General features: G+C 46.2%; 2 protein-coding genes across 5 annotated transcripts in view; one reads left to right on the top strand and one right to left on the bottom strand.

Moving 5' to 3' along the window:
* LOC146181849 (putative phosphatidate phosphatase) overlaps positions 1-1,013 on the bottom strand; it is a 28,086-nt gene extending 27,073 nt beyond the window's left edge. For 2 of the 4 annotated variants that reach the window (XM_084576853.1, XM_084576855.1), the window contains exon 1: positions 736-1,013. In XM_084576853.1, the coding sequence (XP_084432979.1) occupies positions 736-796 (61 nt within the window). In that variant the 5' untranslated portion in view covers positions 797-1,013. The remainder of the gene's footprint in view (positions 1-735) is intronic. The other 2 variants (XM_084576854.1, XM_084576856.1) reach the window with 2 other exon arrangements.
* A 165-nt stretch (positions 1,014-1,178) lies between these two features.
* Sara (Smad anchor for receptor activation) overlaps positions 1,179-26,956 on the top strand; it is a 37,621-nt gene continuing 11,843 nt past the window's right edge. The window contains exons 1-13 of the mRNA XM_084576851.1: positions 1,179-1,603; positions 1,736-1,827; positions 2,719-4,712; positions 9,904-10,003; positions 11,305-11,468; positions 12,598-12,778; positions 13,636-13,692; positions 14,885-14,953; positions 17,732-18,057; positions 21,856-21,982; positions 22,541-22,623; positions 25,545-25,778; positions 26,438-26,700. Coding sequence (XP_084432977.1) covers positions 1,770-1,827; positions 2,719-4,712; positions 9,904-10,003; positions 11,305-11,468; positions 12,598-12,778; positions 13,636-13,692; positions 14,885-14,953; positions 17,732-18,057; positions 21,856-21,982; positions 22,541-22,623; positions 25,545-25,778; positions 26,438-26,700 — 3,656 coding nt within the window. The 5' untranslated portion in view covers positions 1,179-1,603; positions 1,736-1,769. The remainder of the gene's footprint in view (positions 1,604-1,735; positions 1,828-2,718; positions 4,713-9,903; positions 10,004-11,304; positions 11,469-12,597; positions 12,779-13,635; positions 13,693-14,884; positions 14,954-17,731; positions 18,058-21,855; positions 21,983-22,540; positions 22,624-25,544; positions 25,779-26,437; positions 26,701-26,956) is intronic.

Here is a 26,956-nt window from a genome sequence, read left to right as displayed (position 1 = left end):
ATATCTTTTATTTTTTTTTATTTTTTTTTTTCGGGCAGGCACACGCCATTCAGTAATGTTAGACACGTCGTTTCCTCCCTGACATTTCATTACACTGATGCACGTCGCTAGATGGACTAATGCAAGCTAGTTCGCTTCAACAGCCTTTTCCTCTCTCTTTGCTCCACAATATATCAATATTTATCACCTTAATACACAGCTAACTGCACATGTCCCCAAAAATTCACGTGATTGGGAAATAAAACGAGTTTTCGCCGAACACAATCGTTAGCCAACTTTTCCATCTTTTTTTTTTATATATTAAACAACGGTTCCTGCAGTCAGCCCCATCGTCCTTGAACGAACGAATATTAAATGAATCGGACTGCTAAACAAGCCTCGGAGGGAGAGGACCATGCGGACGTATTTAAATGAACTTGTGGTTTCGTAGTTACGCGCACAACATCCGGTAAGTTACGAAACCGAAACACAAACAACACGTCCATCAGCATTTTGTGAGGTTGTGACGGTCCTAGCTACGCGCCTTTCCGACACATCATTTTAATCTTGTCAAGACTTTCCTGTCACAACCTATTCGCGATCGGCCACAGAATTAACTGGCAGTTTCAAGCGTGCTAGCACGGAACTGCGGTCGCCGCAAAGGACCGCTATTGCCGTTATCTCCGTCTCAAGTTCAAACATCCGTTTTCCCCAGCTAGCGGTCCAAGCAAGGCGTGGTGCCAACAGGGAACTCACCTGCAGCGAGGCACACGACGTGAACGATCACGACGAACAAAAGGTTATTATTTTGTGGCATTGTAGCTCCTCGGCGAAATCTGTGATCGCACTAGCAGATTCTGTGATGCGCGGGCGCCTGCACTGCCTACGAAAGGCGCACTGAACTATCTCCGCTAAACTAAAGAAGTTTTCTCGCAACACCGCCGCCCAACTCTCCTCATTATGCGCCGATCGCAAGAACACATATGGGCCGCGGCGCGGGCCGCTGCAGTAAAGCGAAGCAGACACAAACAACTGTAGTTGGCCCACTCCATGCTTTGCGAAAATAGAGTTGATGTCGTTGTCGATGCAACGTTTAAAAACAATCATACTGAAAAAGGCAGTGCGATTTTAGCGCTTCACTTTTTGCAGCGGAAACATGAAACGTTTCTAATTCCTGCGCGTAGCCAGTGTAGTTTGTAGGCCTACTAAGAATGTATTATGGCCGTGTCTGTCGAGCCAGCCTGTCGCGAGATCGTGAGTGTGTGACTGTGACTGTTGTGCTTGTGTGGCGACTTGAGCGAAAATATTTTTATAAAAGTTCGCTCTCCCTTGGTACGAGACTAGTCTGTTGTCAGGACCAACCATCTCACCGTGCATGTGTTACTCTTCCGCACTTCTGTTCTGTGGTTGTTTTCGTTCTCCCACAAACCTCGGCGGCGGGCCTTGGGAGACGTAGTGCGGTGTGTAGCGTTTGACCATCTTCCCGCGGTACTCTTCGTTCGGTGCCGTGTTGGTATTCCGCTTGAAGCTCCGTATATGTTGTGACTCGCTCCAAAGGAGCAGCCAGCTTCACGGATTGCTGCGCCCACCGTGGTCGATGAAACTACCGGCCGCTTTACTTGAGGTGAGCTGCCGAAGCCTGTAGCTGTCTAGCTGAGCGAGCGCTGTGTTAAAGTTGCTGCTCTTATTTTACTTCTCTCAACTATGCTTTGAGCTCGGTTTCCGTTTGACCTTGTTTTATTTTCATTTTTTGCAGTGATCCGGAAACGTGGCATGGATGCAGGTCAGCGATGGACAAATTCGCCGTCGATCTAGACAAAGTGCTCGATGAACTCGAGCAGAGCGAAGGTGGGCGTTAAAGTTCCTGCTGTTTGTATGCTCATCGCATTTCGGGGTACGGGTGACGTATTTACTACGACGGTTCCATGCGCATCAACAGCGGACGAATTAGAGGCGTGACTTGTTTCTAAGGCTGATAATGTTCGAGATTTTCGCTCCGCTACTGCTTTTATGGAGCTACGAGATTAAAGCTCGCGACCTGGGGCTCCGGATTCCGCGAAGACTGTAGATGTAACCTCTGTAGCAGTTTATGTTCAGTCGATTGTAGGTTCCTTGATCCTTTCTTTGACAAACTTATCGTACTGATTGTTTGGAACCGGCACTAAGCCGCCTGCAATCGACTGCGGGTATCACCATCTTATCATCGGAAACTGGACCAGCGTATGAAGGCTTTTATCTGGAAAAATGACAAGAGGTTCCAGAACGCCAGTCTTAAGAGATATTCCTGCTTCATGGCACAGATTCTTCAGAGCTCTTAAGATATAACTTATACTTGAATACCTCGCAGCCGTTTAGATGCCTATTTAAATTCTTTTACCTGCCTTAATTCTTGTGTGAGAGCAAAGCATGAGTGAGACGTCACATTTTCTTTTATTGCCACACGATGTCTTCAGTATAATGGTTTTAGGAGCTGTAATATTCTCATTATCAGTAAAAGGCAGTAAGCATCCTGATCCTAGGGCCATACCTCTTCAAATAATGGTTCTAGCATTTAGGTCGCTTGCCATGGTTGTGTACCGTTGCAGTGTGATGCTGTGCAGTCGTGGATCGAAGGGGCCCAACTTGTTCTTGCATAGCCTGTCAGACTTATTACCTTTGCTTTTGAGTTACTTTTCCATAAAGGACTCCTTTTAAATAAAAGAAAAGTAAAAAGGAAATTGTGTTGTCAAATCTTTACAGGCTTGCTGTCGGAAAGACTTCCTGAGGCACAGCTTCACACCTTTGAAGTATCCAGACCCATCGCCCAGCCAAATGCCAAGTGTCGCGGTGACGTGCCACACCAAAATGGGGACCACAGCATTGTGCCTCCTCCCTCGGTTGTTTCTTCAACCACCACATGCGTACTGACGGACCCCAACAAGAAGAGCAATGATGGTGTAACAAGTGGGGAAGCTTACTTTTGGGATGGTGCCACACCTGCAGCAGCGGTGCACCTTGAAAAGAATGTGACAGCACACATACCTACGAGTGCTGCCGAAACTGCCGCTCTTCACCTGCAAGATCATGCTGATGTGCGATCTGCACCCCAAGTCATCAATCATGACAAGTCCGCTGGGCCGGTTAGTGATTCCAACCGAAGCAGCTGTTTGAAAGACTGTATAGAGCTGCCCGGGTACTCCTCAAGGCAAGCACCTTCTGCGGTGCCTCCAGGTGATAATGCCGCTGTGGAAACCTGTGGTTGGTCTGTTCCCACAACCGACGGTTACGAAAATGGTGATGGTGCTAATTTATACAGCAGGCAGAGCAATCAACTTAACAGCAGAGCATTGGCAGGAACAACCAGTGGTGTAGCCGAGCAGTTGGCACCCTGCGCAGAGCCGAGAACATCGCCCGCGCCATCGGAACCTATCTTGGACAGGGTTTGCAGTGACGGTGCTTCTAATGCAGTGCTTCCAAAGAGCTCAGTTCCAGAAGAGAGCTTTCAGGGACCTGACTTGCTTTCCTTAAGTCCTGTTGAAGAGTCTTCTGTATCAAAATGCCCCGAAGCCCCAAAATCATTGATTAACCTCTCTCCCGATGGTGCTAAGGTGCAGACTGGGCACCTTGTTTGCAGTACCTTAGCAGAAGGTGGCAGAGCGATCAATGCTCCTTCACTGCTTGATAGTGTTAACTACCTATCACAGGTTGAAGCTGTCATGCCCTGCAGCGGTGTTGAAAGAGGCACCTCAGCCTCATGCTCTAGCGAATTACCGGGTGACAGTAGTTTGCACACAGTGGCTCATTTGCTAGAGGCACTGAAGCCTTCAGTAGCTGACAATAGTGACAGGTCTAGTAAGCAGGAAACTAGTGATGGTCTGACTTCTAATGCTCAGCAGGCATCACAGCAGCCTGTTGTCCCGTGTCCAGAGCGGACAAATAATAAGTCGCCTCCATCTGCATGCTCGACAAATGAGCAGAGCTCACAAGGCACCGATCAAGCTGGATCAGATGCATCGGCAAAATCCACAACAGCCGATGTTGTCCGAACATCAGGGACAGCCCATACCTTGAGCTGTGGTCCATCTGAGCTTCTCTCTAACCAGTCTTCCTGTCCCATCAACGGTACGAACTTGCAAAAACAGCAGGTAGCCACAGAGCCTGCCGCTCAAGACTCGACCAGGGAAGTGGATGCTTCGTCCACCTCTCCGTCTGAAGCGTCGTCTGCACTACCCGCGACACCATCAGTGTCTCCGCCACCCAGAGTTTCACCGCCTGATCCAGCATTGCTCTCATACTCTCCGCCAAGGTCATCATCTGCACCCCCCGGAGCTTTGCCTGCTTCTCCGGTTAGAGCGCCATCAACTTTGTCATCTGCTTCATCGTCCGCTTCAGTGGACCCGCCGTCCACTGATGGACCTGACGATGCGCTGCACCCTGAGGGAGGTGCATCTGAACTCACGGATGAGGCGACAATGATTACTGAGGCGCGCTGTCTGGACGATGGAGAGCATGTGGTTGGCTTCGACACTGCTGCTCCGGACGTTACCGACGAGGAGCTCGACCAGCTTCTGCAAGAGGAAGAAGGTGGCGATGAAGGAGAGCGAAACTTCCTCCCGCCGCTCAGCGAGGAGGAGCAGTTGCTGGGCAAAGTGAAGCCCTTCTGGATCCCCGACGAGGAAGCACCCGCGTGCATGCTGTGTTTCGGGCGCTTCACAGTGCTCAAGCGCCGACACCACTGCCGGGCCTGCGGAAAGGTGCGTCATTTATTTGCTGACGACAGTAGTTTGTGTACTAACTAAAACAATGCTTAGTAGGGTGATGAACTTGGCATGTTTCGGTTCGTTTTTGCTGATGCTACCTTTCTAACATGACACGGATGTTGGCACAGTGTGAGCTTGTTGCAGAAGGTGGATTTTTGAAACTTGGTATGAATCTGAGGAAAGGACATGACACACTTGTCATGCTGCCACATTGGGTAGCGCAGTAGTACAAGAGGAACAAATGAAGCCTGCTAGTGCTCAGAAAACAGTCACAATGTACCATGTACTCGTAGATAATTACTGACTGATAATTAAGCTGATAATTACTGATAATTAAACTAGGAAAAAGGGTTTTGCTAAGCGGTCTGAAAAGCTAGTCAAGCAGTCTACTGGCTCTGTCCTAGTGTGAGGTTCAGTCCCACTTGGAGTGTACATTATGTTGCTGGTATGTAAAAGCAACATGTCTCCATTCATGTCCCTTGAATACCTACTTTTGGTTCGTGCCTTGCACAGTGCCCCACAAAGCATGGCTGCTTTTTGCACCTTCTTGTTATCCGTAGTCCTATTTGGGCAGTTTTATCCCTTTTCCTGCTCCTCCTTGTTTAGCTGTTTTGCTCCATGATGATTCTGAGGGGCTTTAGTTATTGCATAGTCAGTGCCCACACTCAACAGTGTAGGCCATGTAGCTGGTGATATGGAAAAAAAAAAAGAAGCAGCACAGATTGGTAGTGCCATCATTTCTTGAGAATATTCAATAGTACAGCGGAGCATTCATATCTACTAGCATTTCTCTCTTTTTGTGCGACTGTCTCATTCCAGCTGTTCTAGCAGGTTTTCTTTTTTATCAGAGAGTTGTTAAAAATGAGCCAAAATGTGACCATCACCAATGCTCAGTCATGCAGTTATTGCAGCTGTAATTCAAAAGGAGTAAGCTTGCATAAATAATGCAAGCATAGTCCTTTGTTTTCTTTCATGCTGTAGTCGTACTCGGGGGGAAAAGGAATTGCTGTCGCATTGCTGTTATGTCGTTTTGTAGCTGTAAGCAGTGCACCTTATCGTAAACAAACATTCCCGCTTGTTGGAATTGTGTGTGCATAATGTAAAAGACACCTGCTTTCAGGTGAGCGTGCCTAAAAACGGAGGAGGAGTACTTCGAAAAGCTTTTGTTTGTGCTGTGTGAGATTCATGACAAAGACGGCTTTGTTCCGATTCCTACAGGCTTGATGCGACCATCTGCTGGCTGTCTAGTTTTGTGCAAGGCTTTCCACATGTGTGTCAAAAGAACCTGGAGATGCAGTGCTCTGTTGCAAGTTATTAACGGGCACAGAAAATACAGAAAATTCAGAAAAATGATTTTCATTTTTCTCTGGCTACATAGGTGCATGTATCAATACCTAAGTAACACGCAGCCTTTGTTAGGAGTACAGCTTGCTACTTATTTTACAGGGGCAGGATATTAAAAAGGCCTTTTCCCGTTAAAAAGAACCATTCCCGTTATACACTAATTGCCAGCACAGCTTCAATAGAGACAGTACAAACCTGAACTTGATAGCATATGGTGACAGCTCAGCAGCCACCACAAGCTCGGACAGTTGCATTACGTGAAAATGGCTGAACTGCTGGTTGTTTTGCTTATCTTGGGGCCGCAAATCTCTGTTGTGTAGTAGTGCAATCGTCGGTTCTCTCGACAGCTTGTCACATGCCTTTCGCGGTCCCGCCACGGTTCAGTTCCAGAGACACAATGGGAAGGGGGTCACATTGTTTCATGCATACTCGTGCATTCCAGTCACTTTTTGGCCCCCATGTTCGGGTCGTGGGCTGGTTACTCTTTCATACCTGCAGAATTTTATCAGTTCATTTGTTTGTGTAGGGGGTTTGTGTAGATCTGGTACATAGCATCTTAGACACATGTGATTGTCAATCACTTCTTCAAATGCCCCTACAATCCATGGCACTATCATGCTTCTTTACTTGAAGCCATTGCAGTTATGATCCAGAGAACCTTTTTTTATCAGGCTGGATGTTTATCACATTGACATTCTATTTTTTTTTTTACTGATAAGAGGCATGGGGTTACTGCACTCTAAGGAAAGGTTACAAGACGTTTTGCTGTTGTGCTTGTGCTCTTCACAGTACACTTTAACAGGACTTGTTACAGCTATGAACGTTAGGTCTTTGTTGAGAGAAGAGGCCTTTTTTTGTAGTTGGAAAATTAGTAGTTCTTCATGGCCTTAAATTAATAGACCTGTGCCATCAGGTTGTTAAATAAAAATCTAATTTCTAATACTGTCATGCCATTTAGTTGAAAACATTTTATGATGCACATAAGCAGAATCTGATTAATAGAATGTAATGGGATCATCAATTTCAGATACTGTAATCGGGCAACTTGGCTTGTACTTGGTATTTTTCTTGTTCTTTGTTCTCGAATAAGCTTTTGACATTTTACAAAACCCATTTATAATGCAGATAGATTAATATTTGCCTTGCATTCTACTATTTTTTTGTTTTGCAGCATGCATGGCTTTGATATTTTGTAGAGACTCTCGACTCCCTGATCTATGTGCTGATCTATGTGCCATACTTAATTTTCAGTTCTCAAACCTGATGGCCTCTCACCTGCGCTACATCTTTAGGTGTGCTGGGAGTGCGTACTTTCTATTTGCATGCATGCATATGTGTTCCAAGAGGAAGGAAGTTTAGTTTAATTGGGTTATAGGATTTAACATACCAAAGTGACTCAGGCTATAAGAGACGCCTTAGTGGCTGGCTCGAGAAATTTCAACCACCTGGGGTTGTTTAAAGTGCACCAACATCATACAGCACACGGGTTTCTTGCTTCAGTCTCCACTGAAAAGCGGCCATCGCAACAGGGATTGAAACCACTTCTGGGTCAGCGGTTGGGCATCCTATCCACTGAACCACCGCATCGGGGCTAATATGAAGGAAATGTAGACAAGCTTGGCAGGAGGTCAGGTAATTGTGATCTTAGGAAAGCACTGGGATAATAACTTCTAATACACCATTGATCTCAAAGTGAACACCTCTAAAGAGCTTAAAGCTGTTTTGAATGATGAGCTCTTGTTGCTGGCCCAGAACGATGGGGGGATCGGAGGTGCCTGTCCTGAGTGCGTGTCACTCAGCTGGTGACTGTGATTATAGCGTGTGCTGGACTGACTTGAAATACTATCTTATGTTTGTTTTGACAGACGGGCCTCCCCCATTGATATGGGGAAAGGCTTGGAGTGTGTACCGGTGCTCTTCTTGTGATAAGCCTTTAGCATGCCAGGGTTGGCTAGGCACCAGTTCTGTAATCTACAGAACGTGCTATTCATGTCAGGACTCAGTTTGTTGACTGGGCACACTTGCACCTTGCCACAGTGAACTCCTGTGCAGCAAACTTTTGCATAGGTGCAATTTGTTCACTTTAATTTGTGCTCCTGGGGTCACAAATATTTTTCTGGTTTATCCAGAGCTTGAAATAAACATTATTTTTGAACTTATAGGCTCAGCTGTAACTGTACATTGCTCGTAACATGTCCGTTTCTGATGGTTTTCTATGTGAGCAGAATATCTCAAGTGTCAACAGATCTTCGGGAAAGGCCTGTAAAGTTTGTTTGTTCACACTAAAGGGCACATGCTCATAGTTAGCTGCCATTTACTGTTTGGGCAGGGGGTGGTTGTTCAAACAGTATGCCCACATTCTAGGAGAAGGGCTTGGATGGTTTTGTTACATTTAATGATCAAGTAGCAAGGACAGCAGCCTTTTCAGGTGACAGTCCAGTAAGGCTCTTTTTTATTAAGGGAACATAGTGCCGTGGTCTTATTCAGTAGCTTTGAATTTACCAAGTATTGGTATTTCGCGCTGTTTGAAGCTCTTTTTCTCTAAGTCTAAGGAAGAAAATGCACATTAATCAAAAATGGTACTCAAGTAAATTAGTGGGCCAACCAAAATTTAAAAAAGAAGAAATTCGACCAGCCATGGTGGCTCTCTGCTCTGTCCTAGTCTGCTAAACCCACGAATACAGGCTAAACTCCCGGCCATGGCCACCACTTTTTGATGAAGTTGAAAAGCAAGGTGCCCGTGTACCATGCAACGTCTGTGCCTGCTAAAGAATCCGAGGTGGTCGAAATTTCCGGAGTCCTCCACTACGGCATCTCTCATAGCATGAGTCGCTTTGGGACGTTACACTCCACAAACCAAACTAGAAGTGCACACAAACCCTTAATGGGATACATTATTCGTGGTAGAGCAGTAGCCACAACTTTTAGAAAAAACGTCACATTGTTCTTAGTGAGGTTGACGTGTGTGCAAGATTAGCTTAAAAATGCTGACCTGAAAATGTAAGCACGTCTTGCAAAGGTTACTTGAAGCAAATAGAACAGAAGCTGAGAAGCAAATAGAAACCTGCAACATTGCTTATAGCTGTGTGACATAAAACCAAGGCCTAGTGGGTCAGCGGGTCTGCTGTTTGTGCGAGCTGTCATCTGCTCTGTTCCACATGTGTTCTTAGTATTTCTGTGACATGCCTTTCGTCATTTGAGGACAAAGAGACAATGATTTTGACCTTTATGTTGTGGCAGCTTGGGCCAAACTCAACCTCTGGGTTTTAAAATCAAGATAGATTAGATTTTCATCATTTCCTTCAGGCCATACTCGGGAGGAAGGCTTTTTGCAACCGTGGAGAGTTTATGATAAAGTGATCACAGACAGCCACTTTCAGGACGCATGTTTAGAGTAATGTTTAATCAGTTGCATTTTCTAGGCAGTAAAAAGAAGCACGAACTGCTGAATTGCTTGCTCGAGGTGTTTTGGCTCTGCTTTTTGGGACTTGACTCGACTGTGGCTTAGCATGGTTCACTACTACGGTGGTGCAGTGGTTAGGGTTCTCGACTTCTGTGCCCAAGGATGTGAGATCGGCTCTCGGCCGCAGCGGCCACTTTTTGATGAAGACGAGAAAGCAAGGCGCCTGTATGCAGTGCAGTGTCAGTGCACATTAAGGAATCCCAGGTAGTCGAAATTTCCGGAGCCCTCCTATACGGAGTCTCTCGTAGCCTGAGTCACTTTGGGACGTTAAACCCCATGAACCAAGCCAATCTATGGTGGCATACTGATTTGTTGTTATGATTACAAGAAAAGGAGGTTTGGTGGGAACCCTTTTACCAATGTGTGGTGAACGTGCAGGTGCTGTGTTCCTCGTGCTGCAACCAGAAGGCGCCACTTCCCTGCCTGGAGAATCGGGAAGGCCGTGTCTGCCTTCCCTGCCTCACCGTTTTGCAGAGGGGTAAGTGGCAACTTTTTTCTCCCCGTCTCTTTCTGTGAAGGAGAATGCAGTGCAGGAGGTGAGTTCAGGGTGTAACGATGAAAAGGCATCACAAGGCACTGGCTTCAAGACTTGTTTGTGACTATAGCCTGGCTACCCAGTATTTCAAATACAGAAAAGAATGGGCAGGTAACACGCCTCATGATTCAACCCTTGCCTTTAAAAGTTTTCTTTGTGTGTGTGTGTGTGTGTGTGTGTGTGTGTGAGAGAGAGAGAGAGAGAGAGACAATGGGGGGAAGAGGCTATACTGGGGAACTTTCTATCAACACAGGGAAGCATCCAAACTTTGCAGCAAGCTTCTGCTGCCTCAAAAAACAAAAAGTCATAGCTTTGTAAAATCTGTTGCATAACCAAACTGTTAATTTAACCTACAGTTAATGCAGCAGCCCGTCTGCCCAGTGTGGTTGTTATATAGAGAGTATGATTCTGTGCATAGTAACTACAGTACAGGTCATGTGACATATGCCTGTGGTTTGCTGTACAAGAATTCCTGCTTCTGCTGGCTGGATTTGCTTACTTGCAGAGAAGTGGTAGGCTCTTCGGGGCCTCCCACTTCCTGTCCAGTACTTTTTTCACCACATTGGGCAATTTGGTGCCTGCTTAGAATTGCAGCTGCCTTCTTTCATGGTATGTCCTTTACTGGTGCAGTGGTGGTTTGCCAGTGTCTATCAGGTATATACAGTTGTGTTTAACTATTACATGATGTGTTCAAGGTCCTGTTATGTGGGAAAGCTGTATTTGCTGGTTGCAAAGCTTGCAAGGTTATTTCTTTATATTTTTTTGCTACACTTGATGTGTATCCTCTAACATCAGTAATGACAGAGGCGGTCCTTTTTGCATCCTAGTACTATTTCCCTGCTTTTTATTTTTTTCCTGAAAGATGAATAGCCAATTGTACGTAAAGAGCAACTACGCAAGTGTAGGGGGGATGAGGCACTCCTACACTTGCGCTGTTGCTGCTTACCGTTGTGCTGTTTAAAGTTCCAAATTTGTTTAATTCTTTCATGTGGGCTCTCACCATGTGCAGTATCAGTGTTAGTTCTTGACTTCCTGGAAGCCATTCTTTGATCCACGAAGACTTATTGCGCTTAAATGTTATGCATGCACGAGCCTTTGCCGCCAATTAAAAAAAAATGACTTGAGGTCGTAGAATAGATGCACAAGGCAGTGGCTCAGGAATTGGAGAAGTTTGTCCTTCTGACATGCTGACAAGTGAATTCGTTGACCTCAACATTTAGTGCACGCCTCGTGAACGTGTGCAGTGGCTGCGGTGGAACGGCTGGGCGGACCCAGTCCAGCCAATCCGGCGGCATACTGCTCGCGAGGACCGCCCCCGCTGCAAGGCGCTCCGCAGTCACCCCCACTCACGGTCTTGGTTCCTGTCTTGCGACGGGGACCGCGCCCAGACGGAGAGGCCCCCAAGCAGGTTGGTCATCATCGAGGACCATCATGTTGTCATGTTTCGGGGACAAAGAGCCTGTTGACATCGTCCTCTGCATGCTGAACTAAGAAGGCACAGGTTTCAGTTGCACCGCAAGTGAGAGCTGTAGTTGATGGTCAGGTGATGCCATGAGCTTCTCATAGAATCAAGCATCAAGTGTTACTTGTACTATCTAAACGAAACGCAAACAGCATAATGAGAATATCTAAAAACGATCAAGGCAAGATAGAGATGCAGGTGGTTATTTCTAAAGCACGGTGACCACTCTTAGAAAGGGCTAAGGAGACCCACCTTCAGTTCTTGTCTGGCTTCTGATACTGTCAGGTTCGTGTACTTGCTTTTTAGTTGTCCTGCTTGGTACTCATGGTACATTTGGGTTTAAAGCAGTCTGGATTTCAGTGCTCTGTGACATTGCCAGATAGAAGCTAATGTAGTGAATTTGGCAGTAAGCACGAACATGACTTTCGACTTGACACATTGCTTTGTTTTATTGCATATGGTCATGTAAGTGCTATATTTCAGAGCATTTATATATATGTTTATATATACTTGGTTCACAGGAAAGGAAAGGCTCAGTATCTGTCACACTTGTAAGGGAAGAGAGGAAGGTGGGAGTGAAAGTAGAAAAAGAAAGGGGAGCCGTAGTGGAGGGCTACAAAGTATATTTGACCATCTGGGGATCTTCAACGTGCACTGACATCGCATAGCACACGGACACCTTTCCGTTTCACCTCCAGCGAAACGCAGCTGGCGGTGGTCGGGATTCAGAGCATTTATCTGTTGGGTTTTATGGTTGTGAAGGGAGTCATAATCTCGGTGCCTTGATTGAGTGGCACTTATAGCCACCTTGAAGGACAGCGCAAGGTTAAGTTAGTTAAGTTAGATTGGTAGATTAGCCTTGAGTAACTCTACAATACAAGGGTTCTTTTTATCTGTGGATGATTAAAAAAAAATGTCAGAGACTCTCTTTATTCATTCCACAGTTACTCCTCCTTGCTGCCTGATACAAGTGTTACTGGTTATTTTAATTACTATACTTAATGTCTTGTTCAATATATCATTCAAGATTGCAACAGATTGTGAGACTTGACGAGGGATGTCTCGATGCCCACAGGTGATGTTCTCGGATGGAATACGACCTGGCGGCGACCTCTCGGACGAAGGGGTACCGTCCGCCATACCGGGCCCACCTAGAGAGCTGGGCTGTCGGGATGGACCAGCAGAGAGCCTGTTGCAAGAGCGTCGGGTGGTCTTGTCAGACATTGAGGGTTCCCTGCCCCCAGTTGCGCTCAGTGGTGAGGAGGCTTATGTCATTGGAAGTACAGGCTGTCCAGAGCTTTACGCCACTTATTTTTAATGCTACTGCGTTTAAGGCTCCATTGTTCAGAAATATACCAGCGTGAAATGCGCAATGTTTGACCTTGGAACAGGAAATTTCATAATTTCTCAATGTTTAGGAGGTCCGAATAGTTCAGAAAGTAAATGTGCGGTGCGAATCGAACTGAATAGGAAATACTATTTACAAAATGTTCAAAATTTTCAAATACGTATTCATCTAGCCATGTGGTGAATGCCCTAGCGGCACTGCTGGGAGTAGGGCGGTACAGGGTCTGCAAAATGTGCGAATGTGATTGCTGCTTCTTTTTACACGCAGTGTCAGTCACCAAAGTCTGAAGGATTATGGCACTTGGTGGGCACTTGAAGGATTATGATAACATGCTTAGGTCGTTTGGAAATTCATAACATGAAGACTCATAAAATAATGACTGTGTTCTTGTCTTTGTAATTATGTCAGACGTACTTGGCTTAATTTTTCTGTAAAGTAGCATAATGTCTGGTAGTAGTTGCAAGTTCCTGATAGCATTCTCTTTTGCTGGCTTTGAACAAATGAGTTCTCAGGAGCACACTGCTGTATTTGAATAAGATACAGACACAATTGTCCATGCAACCAATGAGGCAGTCATAAATGTGTTACTTCAGGCTCCTGGGAAAAGAATTGCAGTATGCTGAAAGGTTAATGGTTAATGAAAGGTTGTTAATGGTTCCACTCGTATCTGCCAGAAAAAATGACAGTTACGCCACTACCTGTTATCTTTGTTATCTGTGGGAAGATTCAAGGGCACTCAATAATGATGATGACTTTGTTTTGCAGCATCTCAGAGAGACCTCAAGTTGGAGAACGAGACGGACTTAATGGTTGTCCTTCAAGGTAAGCACTCTCAGAGACGAGGGGACCTTTCCTTTTTATTACTTGCAGTTTGCTACATGACAGTCTAATTGCCTACGGTGAGTCTTAGTGTTCCAGATGGCAGCACGCCCAGAAAGCTAAACTTTATTGTTGAGGGCGATGCAGGCACGAGTATTACGTACCCTTGAGCTTTCTTAGGCGTTTATCATAAACCATAAGCCTAACCATGTTTTAACGCAATAGTGTTTAAGGCCCCGCTCACTGAAAACTCAGCGAGTAAAAAATCATGATCATGGCGCGTGCTGGTGGTAGCTGCCGCTCTCAGTCATCTCCATTCAGTGTTGTCCTGTGCAGGGCTTCATGATCCAAGTAAATCTCTTCTGTTGCACTGACCTTTCAATTTCCCTCAGCTGTGCTTACTTACCTTTGCAAAGGAGGAAAATTATGCCACTCCATTGCTCTAGTGACCCACCGTTCATATGCATCCCGTTAAAGACCAGTCCTTCTTCTTGGATATAGTAAGCATGAGTTTCTTTCCTGTGTGTGAATGTGAACAAATTTCCTCTTGAGTTCTAAGGTTATGAAACTGCAGAATGTGGGCCTGTGTTGCTGTTTTCTCTAGTGAGAAAAAAAAAAAAGCGCCATGTTCGGGGAGATTGAGGGACTGGTCCAACTTTGCTCGTTTCTCAGCTATGCACGATGGGCAAGTGGCACACTTTCTGGATGGTGTACAGGGTGTACTACTCAGGTGCTATAATAGAAAGTTCTTATTTTTTTTAGCAAATTTCATGCACACTTTTATTGCGTGGAGTCATCTGTTAGCTCTGCTGTGACATCCTTGTCCAGTACATTGTTAGGACCTCATCGGGAGCAGGTGTGCTGCCTTGTCTGCACAGAACTCCCCTTACAGTCTTGTTGACAAGTTCCTTATGCATTCATTTTTCTTAATGTTTTTTTAACATTTTTGCTGAAGCTCCACAATGCACAGCTTGAATTCAAATTTCAGTGAGCTGTAAACAAAATGATTTATTTGGTTCTCTTCCAGATTGACTGTTTCACACGAGATGTCGTTGTTTTCGTTAACCTCTCACTGACATTTTATGCATTTGTGTTTGTTTTTGTGTGCATGTGTATGTATGTTGGGAGAAGGAAAATAGCTTGTTTATGGAGCCAGTAATTTTCTTTTTTGTCTGCCTTTTGTCTTTGACTGTAGATCCAAATGTGGAACCGGTTGCATTTGCATTGACGAGGAATCTGCATGTGTTGGTGAAGATTGTCACAGGTATGCAAAAGTTCTTTCTCATACTGCTGCTGGCTACTGTGAAAGACAAAACCTAGTGCTTGTCAGGGTGTGGGGTACTGATGGCTGGTCAGCTCATTACTGAATGCAAACAGCACTATTCAGATGGGATGCAGGAGCACGGTAGACAGCAGAGGTGGTTACTTGTAGCTAAAGCGTATTAAAAAAGTTAAAAACGAATTTTTTACCTAATTGAAAGCTTCCTTCTAATGTGGTCAGTTCCATAACGGTTTTGTTAGAAGCGCTTTATGACCATTTAATCAATACTTTTTCAGTCATTCCAGGCGCTCGTTTTTATTTAGGCCAATGCTGGAAGCCATGAGCAGTCACCACAATTACAACTGAGTGTCGGCAAAAGTGATGTGCCAAAAAATAATGCAATGGGAGCTTGTTAATTTGAACCTCAATAATTCGAATTTCCGTACAGTTCGAACTGCACTACTTGGCCCGGCCAAGCTCCATTGAAGTCTACGTATAAAAAAAAGTCTGTTAATTCGAACGTGAGTTGGTTCCGTCATGGATCATTTGACATGCACGTTGCCATGTCCACGTGACCTCCTAGGACTGCTAATTCGATCCCTGTTAATTTGGAAATATGAAGAGGTTTTATGGCTGCCGCTTTCCTAGCCATTGCCCATGTACAGCTGTGGCGTTGGACGGACGCTATGAGTCTCACACCGGTTAGGCCGTGTCCAGGTACGATTGGCTCTGTTAGCGATTGTCGGAATAGCATTGCCCCAAACCTGAACTGCGTGTTGCGGAGTTGAAAGTGCACCTCTAATATGAGCACAACGACAAGCGTTACTAAACACAGACGGCCTCTTCTACGATATTAGGTTGACTGCTTAGTTTCGGCTTCGCTTTTATGAGCTTCGTGCGAGCCTGAGGCGGCTGCGGCTATCAGCTGCCCATCAGCGAGCTAACTGATCACAGTTGCACGGTGCTTCGGACAATTACTGGCAGGAATGATTCTGCTTCGAAAACGTTTACTCGTCAAGTTCTGTTGAGCGCCAGGCAGAATGCTGTGCCGGCCCGTAACATTTTTGAGCAGTTCTGCTTTGATGCTTCCGACAGTGTGCTTGCAGTAAAGCATTGACGGTAATGCGAAAAATAGTCATTGTTGCGCTGTTCTTGTCTAAAAAGCAGCCAACAGTCGCCCAATGTTTTGCCAGATAAATTTACAGTAAGGCGAGTGTTTCTTGTCAGTTTCTCCGACGCCATTCGATAATTCGAACCTTATTTTTTTTGTCGCCCTGTGAAGTTCGAATTACCGAGCTTTTATTGCATACAATTTCACCCGCCAGACAGTATGTAATTAGGCAATTTTAATGTTTAGCAGCGTTTTATTTCATTTTGTACACTCAAGGGTGTTATGGCGCAGGAACGTATGTCTCGTCGATGAACGTTTTAGTGAACCGCACCCACTGCTTCATACAAGAAATTAAGAATCCTGTGGGAAGTAGTTACAACCACTTAAAGCACTCCATAGGCAGTGAAAAAAGGGGGTTATATTTATTGAAAGAACTTCTGAAGAGAGCACAAAATATAATAGGACATGACCAGCACTTCTGAAAGAAGAATGAACATTGGGGATTGCAGAAGATTAGTGACATTTGCCTGAAGTGTGGTCACGTGGTGTGCTACGCTGATAATGACAGCGTTTCGCCTTATGTGGTCACTTCAGTTTAGTTTACACAATTTTAAATGCCAAATAAAAGTTATAAATCCTTGTTTCTTGCATATAAGAGTGCGTATTCTATACGATGAGGCAAGACCTTTCCATTACCACAATAAACTGATCAGGACTCATTTTGGTCAGTGTTAAGTCTCTTTTAGCTGAGTGTGCCGTTCTTTCCTGTGCTGCTAAGAAGATTGCTGTATTTGTATTTTGCTTTCTCTTAAATGTTCTGTGTTTGTGCTGTGGCACTTTTGTTCCCAGATATTTTTTTATATAAAACTCACAACATTTAAAAATACTTTTGTTAACTATGTGACTGCAATTTATGCTAAAGAAGTCATCACAGAGCAATTTAACTTTTTGAGCTGTGCTGCTGGTACAACAATAATGCTGAAAGTGTAATAAAGCTGGTTTTGCTTTGTGTAGCATTGTCGACCCCTTGGCTATGTGTTCCTGTGCACTGCTGATAATGAAATGAAAATACTCTATATTATTGTGCACAATCATTTCTTTGCTTTTTCATTTTCGCAGTGCGCTGTTAAGCATAGATTTATGTGCATTTTTTCTCCTGCTATGGAATATGCAGTGCTTAGGAATATGGAGAGAGAATGTTATAGACATGATTTGTTCAGGCTGGCACGTGCTCACATTATTCTCTCTTTCTTTACATTGTTTCTTAGTCCTATGTATTCAGCCACCGGGAAGGCACCGGTGAGCCCAAAAGCTAGCCTAATAACAGAGTATTTTTCCCTCTTGTGGCTGTGCTTTTTTTATTCATCACTTGCTACTTCCGTGTAGTCTTAATTTTGTAGGCGATAAGCATGTGTCGGGAAATAATGGCATATCCATTGTACTATTTGGTGGAAGTCTCTCTAAGGTTGAGTGGATTTCACTGATGAAAGTAGTTATCAGTGCCTGCCTGTGCACTGTCAAACATCTAAAAAGAAAAGGTGTCGAGCCTTTGTTCGTGGCTGTATGGCTACATTCAGGTAGACACTGATGAATGAGTAATGGCGCAATCGATATTTGTTTAGCTGCTTGCGCTGAAGCACCTCTGTTGCTATTCTCCGCCTCATTTCCAGTGGAGTGTGGCGGAGCGCGGCAGTGCTGGAATTTCTGCAGTCGCGGCCTGGCCACGCTGGGCGTGGATGAGGTGGTGCTCCTGCTGGAACGGGAGCCCGGCGAGTCGCGGATCCCACGAGACGCCCTCCGCCTCTACGCCACCCTGCAGGGCATTGGCGCCACGGGGGCGCACCGAGGGTCGGTGACGGGAGGAGCGCTCGTGGGTGGCGGTGGTACGGCAACCTCGACGGCGAGTGTAGGGGCCTTCCAGCCCCTACCCTTTCCCGAGGGTGTGCTCGGCAGCAGTGACCACGGGGGCTTCCTGCTGCTACCCCACATGGGACAGGTGAGGAAAGAGGTGTTGACCCAGAGATTCTTAAAGCTGGGTTTTCTGAGCATATGCATCCATGCAGTCTTCTACTCTTGACTTCCCTTTGGCTGGTGTCTTCCCATTCCGAGAATGGCAGAAGCATTTTCCAGAACCATGCGAGAGCTTGCCTGCTTGCACCACCTCCACGATTGAGGAGCTTGAAACTTTAAAAACTCAGCCATAGCTTGCTTGCTTGTTTGCTTGGCCCACAGATCATATTGGGAGCCAATAAGCAGGCCACTGCTAATGCAGCGTAATTCATGACTATCAGCACCGGGCTGATGTTCGAGGCTTACCGCCTCTGCTCCTGGCTTTGAAGCTATGCAAATTTCCAGTGGAGACCTTGAATAACTTGCTGCAAGAAGCAAGGTGAGCCCCTTTTCTCAAAGCTGTGAGTGCTGGCCAAATCTGAGGCATGCAGAAACACGTTTCTAAGTCTACTGTGTTCACCGTAGGTGCAGCCACGTGCACATTATTAGTGCAGTTGTGCATCGGCCACATTTTGTGTGCCACTGCACCATTGCTTGGGGCTTTCTTTTATTATACTTAAGTGCTCGGCTTTTATAATGAAGTTTGCTCGGTGAAATACTGCCTAACAGAAGGCTTGAATTTTTGCAGTTACATTCAGCACACTAAGTTTCTGAGCCCTCGTATAATGAACATGACGATCGCTTCGATTCAGTTCATTGTATTCAAAGTTCTTCGTAAGTGGACTTGCCCTCTTCCAGCAAAAAAAAAAAAAAAAAAAAAAAAAAAAAAAAAAAAAAAAAAAAAAAAAAAAGAAGAAGAAAAAAATTTTGGAAAAGTGGTCAGACACTACCAAACCACTTTCCAAGCTATTCTGCATGGTCATCTTTGCTGCAATACTACTAATTAGCGATAGTGATTGATGCTTTCACGGCACGTGGTGGTAGGTCACCATCCATACCTTCGATTGTTGGCAAGGATGCTGCGGCGAAGGTACCTCAGTGCATGTGCGCACGGATTGCACTGCATGTCTGCTGTGTGCGCACTTCCTCGATGCTGCAGCAGCGCAGAAGGCAGAGATGCAGCTGGGCAGGCGGCGCACACCATGCACGGGGTGGGCAGCTAGGCATACCTCATGATTAGCAATCAAGCCTCAAATAGATCATGGTGGTTGATTATGGCCATGTGCAACAGTTTCCATTTCAGCGCTGCTCCTTGCTCGCACTTACCATCTTTTTGCTTCCATATTGGACATTGTTTCCAAGCTGGGTAAACACATGCACTGATTCACCTTTTAGCCTTTTAGTGCGGGCTCCGCCAGCTGTTATTAGCAGTTTCAATTATGCCTTTTTTATTGTTGTTTCAATTACACTGTTTGTATTTGTTTCAATTTTGCCTTTTTTATTGTTTCAATTACGCCTTTTTTATGTTTGTGGGCAGGGCATGGGCCATGAGAGTTGCTTTTCGTTATAACTGAGCTGTGCGGCTACAGTTATTTTACCAGAGACTTGGTGCCACAGCACTAATACATATTTTACGGAAACTCGACCGTTGTTCGTAATAATCGAGTGCTCACTGCAAAACTGTTATAAATGGGCTCAACTGTAGTTTGCCCATCTATGAACAGATTTTTCTCACAAAATTTTTCTCTGTTTTTATGACTTCGAGGTGCCAAGGCTGGGCTGTACTCTTTTGCCGCAGATTATTATAAAAGCTTGCTAACATGTGTAGCTGTTGTTTACAATGCGAAGAAGACAGTGTTTTGTGTTCTAGGTGAAAAGTCCAAACATGTTCTAGGCTAAACATCCTCAGCATCTTAATGTCATGAGTTTCAATCAACGGCGGAAAAAAAAAAAAGAATCCCCACCCAAATTTTTTGATTCTGAAAGTGTCTTTTGTTATATGCAAACTAGGCTCAGTCAAGGAAGGTCAAGGTAGTGGATTTTAGTGAGAAAAGGAGACTGTGGGTTTTCATTCTTAGTGTGGCTTCCTGTAAAGTGTTGTGCAAATACAGTCGAACCCGGATATACCGAACTCGAAGGGGATCGCGAAATAGTTCGATATATAGATAATTCGATATACAGAAATCAGCTCTGGACGGCACTTACGATGCGAAAAAATGATACCGTATTTGCCGCAAAATCAACTCGCTCGCATAATGAACCCACCCTCCGCTTTTGCATTCGAGAATTTTTGAAAAAAAAAAAGCATTAAGGCCAGCTCGCTCACATGCAAGCGATCTCAGCGACGAGTGGGAGCGACAAGGCAAAAAATTTCCAACTTGTTGGAACTGCGTCCCTGGCAGCTCAGAACAAGGTTTCTGTGTCGTCGTGGCGGAAATCGCCAGCGTTTTCGCTAGCGCTTGCTTGTCGCACTCAGTTTCGGTCGTCTCATCCACAGCTCATTTCTTGGAAGCGTGCCAAGATGCTGTGCAGCTATAACGTCGCCGCGTGTTTATCTTTTGATAGCTCCTGCGGCGGCGGGGAGCGAACGTGGCAGACTGCCCTTGATGGCTTGATTACACAAGCCTGGTTCGATTTATCACACCACGCCTGGGGCGGGCGCAGTCCACTGCCACAAAATTATTGAAAAGCGTGATACAGTTGCTGCAAATGCTGTTTGAAGCGAAAAATGCTAAAAGCCAGTGTCATGATCGCAGCTGACCGCGTGCTTGATTCATACATGCAAGGATAAACGACTCTTGCAAAAAAAAAAAAAATGCAGCTTCGTAATGCCATATCTTACGCTGCGCCGCGCGTACAGCGCAGCGATAAAAATAGACGATCTCGCAAAAAAAAAAAAAAATCTGTCGTTTCTTAACTTCCGCAGGAGCTATAGCCACGTCAGCCGCCGTGCGCAGAGGGTTCGCAACACACTCTGAAGAAAGCGTCCGACGTTCTGTCTGAAAACGGGCTGAGCTGGCTTGGCGCATGCGTAACTCATGCTACTGCGAACGAAGGCCGGGAAAGAGGAAGGAGAGAGATAGCTAGACAAAAGAATGGGCACACCCTTGCGCTTCGCTCTATCGCGTTTTTCCCCCTCTCTTTCCCGCCGGTTCTCTCTGGTTCATTCACGCACATCTTGCAAATGTCACGTGCTGGCGCGCGGGAAACGATAACAACCACAAATGCGCGCGCCTTTGGGGAATGGGCGCAGCGCTGCCCTAGCCGAATTGTCCCTTCTCATTCCTTCCACGTGTGACTTGAAAACGTCACGCGGCAAACGGCTGAGGGTGATGCGATCGCCTTTTGGAAAGGCACACTTTCCAGTGCGTGGTGCAGAGTTCAATATATCGAACGACCAGTGAAATTGAGTTCGATATATGACGCGGCTTTCCTATACTTTTACATGGGATTTTCAAGGGGATATTCTGTGAGTTCGATATAACCAAAATTCGATATATCCGGGTTCGATATATTTGGGTTGTATAGCACTGGTTATATTGATCCTGTTTATTCCTGCCCGCATGATTCCTGAACACACGCAACATTTCTGTCCCTTTTTTGTGTGGCTAGCGTCACATCATTGTCCATTATATAAACTATCACGTCGAGCATTGTAGAACATGCTTAAACACCATTTTTGCGAATTAGTGGTGTCCTTTAGCCATATTTGCTGACTTGCACCATGGCTCTCGCATAAGTTCTCTGTGGAGGCAGGGGTGTAGAGAACTGTGGAACTGAAATTTCGCTGCCGCCCTCTGTTTAAAAGAATAATAGGAGAAACTTTCTTTACGTGCCTGAAATTAAGAAAGATCAATTAATGTTTTGTTTTTTTTCTACTCGGTCCTTTCTGTCACTTGGACAGTGCTTGGATGGGCTGGTTCTTCCGCGTCCCCCGTGGTTGTGCGCTGTCTTGCTTCAGCGGCTGGAGATGCCCTGGGCACGTCTACTGCCGCTGCGGCTACTCTTGAGGCTCGGAGCCGAGTTTGAAGGTGAGCATAGCAGGTCAAATGAAAGCTCTGCAGCTTACCTAGACACATTTGTGCCAGATGTTTCCAGAGGCTTCTTCTTGTCACAGGAATTAATTCACTCCGTAGACATTTTGATAATTTCTACTGCTTGAATGCGCATTTGTCTAAGGCAGCATACACTTGTTTCTCAGAGCCATCTGGGTGTGTGCGGGGTGAACTCTGCCCTGGGGTCCTACAATGTCAAAACGATGCCTCAAATGTATCCTCAAGGGCTCTTCTTTTTCCTTTTTAAAATTGCATGCATTTCCCTCTTCAAATCATTGCCAAGCCAGGACAAATCTAGGTTTTGGTTTGGTTTAGTTTGTGTGATTTAATGTCCTAAGGTGACTCAGGCTATGAGAGACACAATAGTGGAGGGCTTCGGAAATTTTAACCACCTTAGGTTTTAATGGTGCCTTCCTGCAGTCATGCTTGCATTATGCTGTGATTAGCCTGAACTTGAGTGGATGCAGTTAAGCTTGAAACTAGTTTTAGAGGGTGAGGTAAGTATAGTCACCAGGGGAGTTTTGCCTTTTCCAGTGTACCCATACCCCATGGTCAGCGTTCGTGGGCGGCGATCTGTCTACTTAGAGGTTGGCCACACTATCATGACCGTTCTGCTGGTGAGTGATCTGTAACTCTGTTTGCATTTGAGAAGGCTTGTTGGCATATATGCCGCACTGGCATTCTTGTGAGCACAGCTTTTTTTTTTTTCTTACTGAGCCAGTCTCTTGGCCTTGTGCTAAGATAAGAATTCCTTTTTACGGCATGTTGTGGCACGTTCACAGTACTGCGACTTGTGCCTTGTCCACCTGAAAAAGTGTCCTGCTTGCAGTGCAGGGTCACACGAGAAGTTTGTAAACTACGAGCAGTGGTACTCACACACGTTTATCCAGACCTGCACAGCCTGAAAGAGACTAGCCAAATGTCTGCAAGACTAGCAAGTGCAAAATAGTCAAACCTCGCTAATTTGGCCCCCGTTAATTCGGAAATTCGGATAATTCGGCCTGCTCACACCCTCCCTTCAAAAATGTACACAAGTCTATGGTAGCAAACCCTCGTTAATTTGGAGCAAAATTCGGTGCGCACCGGCTAATTCAAACTGGAGACAGGCCGTGGCCGGTGCTGAAGTGGCTTTTTGCAGCATGCATTGCTGTTATCATTATCCGAAAACAGGATCCTGGCCGGAAACTACTCTATTCCGAAACCGAAAACATATCAACGGTAGCATTTTCAGAGCACGCATCGCTACTGCCATCAGTTCTCTCGAGCACATGCGGTGCATGCTCGAGCACGAGACGACCCTCGCTCTCGCATTCTTCCCTCCGTGTGCGTGCTTGCTCAAGGCAGCCATTTTGTGATTTTCTGTGCATGTTTCGGTTGGGGCGGTGCACGTGTGTGTGTGTGTGTGCGCGCGCGTGCGTTTGTGGTGTTTCGCTTTGCCGTGATGGGGACTCCTGCTAAGCGGGCTAAGTATGTGGCCAAAGACTTGGGGCAAAAGGTGGAAACCCTGAAGGCACTGAAAGAAGGCGCCTCCCGTGAAGAGGTGATGCGTCGATTCGACGTAAAGCGAAGCACACTAGGAACGTATGTGAAGAATGAGGCGCAGATCATGGAAGTGTTTCAGAATGAAAAGTTCCATTCGGCTCGCAAACGTATGCGAACCGCCGCCCACCCTCAGTTGGAAGATGCATTGTTGCGGTGGATTGGCACCGCACGGGACGCGAGGCTCCCATTAAGTGGGCCGTTAATCTGCGCGCAGGCAGAAACCTATGCCCTCCGCATGAATATCTGTTCTTTCAAAGCATCGGAGGGCTGGCTTACACGGTTTAAGGAAAGGCTTGGCCTTGTGGTCAAGGCTGTGTGCGGGGAGAGAGGTGCGGTCGACGAAGAAGTCGTCAAGGGCTGGCAGAGCGTCGACCTCCTAGAACATATTGCAGCTTATAACCCCAACGATGTGTTCAACGCGGACGAGACAGCGCTCTTTTTTAAGGCGCTGCCAGATAAGACCATTACGTTTAAGGGGGACCCTTGCACCGGCGGGAAGAGGAGTAAAGAATGTGTTACCGTGCTTTTAGCGGCCAACATGACGGGCACAGAGCGCCTTCCTCTTCTCGTCATCGGTAAGGCGCTCAAACCAAGATGTTTTTATAACATCAAGCACCTGCCAGTCGACTACCACGCGAACAGGAAGGCGTGGATGACTTCCGAGATATTTCGTTCGTGGCTACTAGAGCTCGACCGTCGGTTCAGCGCCAAGAAACGGAAGGTGCTGCTAGTGGTGGACAACTGCTCTGCGCACTGCAGCGTTTCTGAGCTTCAAGCGATAAAACTTGTATTTCTGCCGCCGAATACGACCGCCGCGCTACAGCCAATGGATCAAGGGATCATACAGTACGTGAAAAAAAAAATACCGGAAACAAGTTTTGGAACGTATGCTGCTCTGCATGGAGCGAAAACAGCCTTACACTGTAACGCTTCTGAGCGCAATCCACATTTTGGCAAACGTGTGGTCAAACATGCCGGCAGCTGTAATAGCCAACTGCTTCAGACACTGCTGATTTGGGCAACCGGAGCCGCCTGAAAGCCTGGAGGCTGCTGCACCTGACGATGATGACAATACGGCACTCGTTGCTTTGCTTCCTGCTGAAGTACACCTCAGCGACTACATCGGCATCGATGACGGGGTTATTATAGCCGGTCAGTTGAGTGATACAGAGATCATCGCTGATGCCCTCTGTGCTACTGGCGAGGTGTCCGATGATGACCAAGACGACCTCCGCGAAGAACTTCCGGCACGGCGTACGACCAAAGAAGCTGCGGACACCCTCGCTGTATTGGAAGAATTTTGCCTCGATGCCCCGCATAACACGCTTGCGTTGGAGGGTTTGGCACATGTTTGAAAAGTTGTTCTTGCCGCCCAGTTTTCGGCGAAGAAACAAACTGCAATAACAGACTTCTTCACGAAGTAGAGGTGAGGAATAAAAGCTTTTTTCTTGTGCTGTTTTTGTTGTTCATTCGATAATTCGGCATTCGGATAATTCGGACAATTTTTTTACTCCCGTGAGATCCGAATTAACGAGGTTTTACTACATGTTTATAACTCCCAAATTTCAACAAGCTGTCTAGCAGTTCTCAGGACCTGTAAAACGGAGTAAATAAAAGCATACTCTTTGTAATGAAGCGCACAAAAGGATGGGCACAAGGACGAGGAGGTGCAAACATGTTATTGCTGCTCACAGCCAGAGGGTTCCGGTTGCAGCCCTTCATGATTGTAACTTGCACTGTGATTTTGCCTAGCCTCATTTGTGCCAGTTTCTCTTTATGTATCAAGTTTCTGATCATTACTTTGTCCTCTTCTGTCTACACTCCCTTTAGGACATTGGCCAGCCAGCACAACAGAAAGCATGCCCTAACTCTAGCACTACTATATAGGAAGCAGCAACATCTGTGTCTCGTTATTTCTCAGTGCAGCGAGCACTGGAGAGCACTCTCATCTAAGCAGCATTCTGATCCACCCTTTTGTACCTGTCTGCCCATTCAGGACTTCCGCAACTTCCAGTATCAGCTGGCCAGCCTGTCAGGTCTGCTGGTGCACCTCGAGGGGCGCCAGACGACGGTGCGGGTGCCGCGCAACCGTTACGACGCACTGGTGCGCGTCCTCGATGGCAACGAGCACGTGCTGGCTCTGGCCGGCAATCTAAGCCCAGAGGCTGACGCGCACCTTGTCTGCGTTCAGGCGCCGGACGCGGGCACCTACCACTCACAGGCTCTCCAGGTGAGCGAGGCGTGCCCTCGCAGTGGGCTCTCCCCAGTTTGAGCGCAGCTTGGCTGTCGGCACTGGTCTCCTTTGTACTGAGCTTCTAAACTTTGGTCTAAACTCGATTCAATGGCTGGCATTGAAATTTCTTTATTTCTTTAGGGAACCGTCTCTGTTCACGTTCACACTGGACTATTTTTCAAGTTTTGCAAGTTTCAGGAAAAGGCCACCAAAAAAAGGGGGCATAGTTCAGCAAAAGAATAACTGCTATTTATTGACACCAACTTGAGTGCTGTCTGCATCGTTTGGAAACATTTATATTTATAGAAATTCACACTGATCTGTTGCTCCAGCTCAGGATTAGCGCATCACTGGTCTAATTGCTCTGCCGTTTTAGTCCATATTGTTTAAGAACTTAGAAATGAGAATGGTCAAACTTTTTCTTTCATTTAGTACTTCTTTTTTTCTTTTTACATATTCCTTGATGCCCTGAGGCAATTGGTGTTGCCCTTCCTTTGTGATGCTGGTGTAGCTACCACCTAATGGTATGCTAGTCTCGTCTGGTGCGTCTTTGCTCTGAAACTGCATTGTCTCGTGTTCAGTCTCGTTCGTGTGTCCTTAGGCCCGCTTTCTGAGAAAGATGCTCAGAAATGATTCCACCGCACTTCCACATCCAGGCCCGTCCCGGGAGTGCCGTGGAGATCACGGGGGCCTCCTTTGTGGTGTTCAGTGGCGCCCTCAAGGGCCCTGGTGAGGCCAAGCACAGTGTCGTCGAAGACGGCGTGTTGGTGCAACTGTCACCTGCCAGCATGGGAAGTCTGCGGACTGCCCTGCGTGCCATGAGAGACTGGCACGTGCCGGTGGTCCCCTCGGCACCTGGCGAGGAGTCAGGTCACATTGCGGTCATCTGGACTGAGGATGACCGACCAAAGAATACCGGGTGGGTACCAATCCTCTCATTCTTGTACCAGAAATCGCTTGCAACTGGAACGAAAGGATTTAATTTGGCCTTCAGAATACAGGAAAAGTGTTTGAATTAACTGAAAGTTTGTGTTATCAAATGTCTATGAAAAGTGACCGCTACCCTTTTCACTCTGTGACTCAGTAGCAGAGTGCTAGGGCGCGACGGTTCCATGCAGTTAAGCTCAGAAAGGTTGATGTTGGTGGCCTCTGACTACTCTGGTTGTTATCTCGAT

This window comes from Amblyomma maculatum, chromosome 8, assembly GCF_055883805.1.
Source record: "Amblyomma maculatum isolate TAMU_Amacu chromosome 8, ASM5588380v1, whole genome shotgun sequence".
NCBI classification, from domain to species: Eukaryota; Metazoa; Arthropoda; class Arachnida; order Ixodida; family Ixodidae; genus Amblyomma; species Amblyomma maculatum.
The sequence above is the reverse complement of the archived record's forward strand: the minus strand, read 5'-3'. Positions and strand labels throughout refer to the sequence as shown.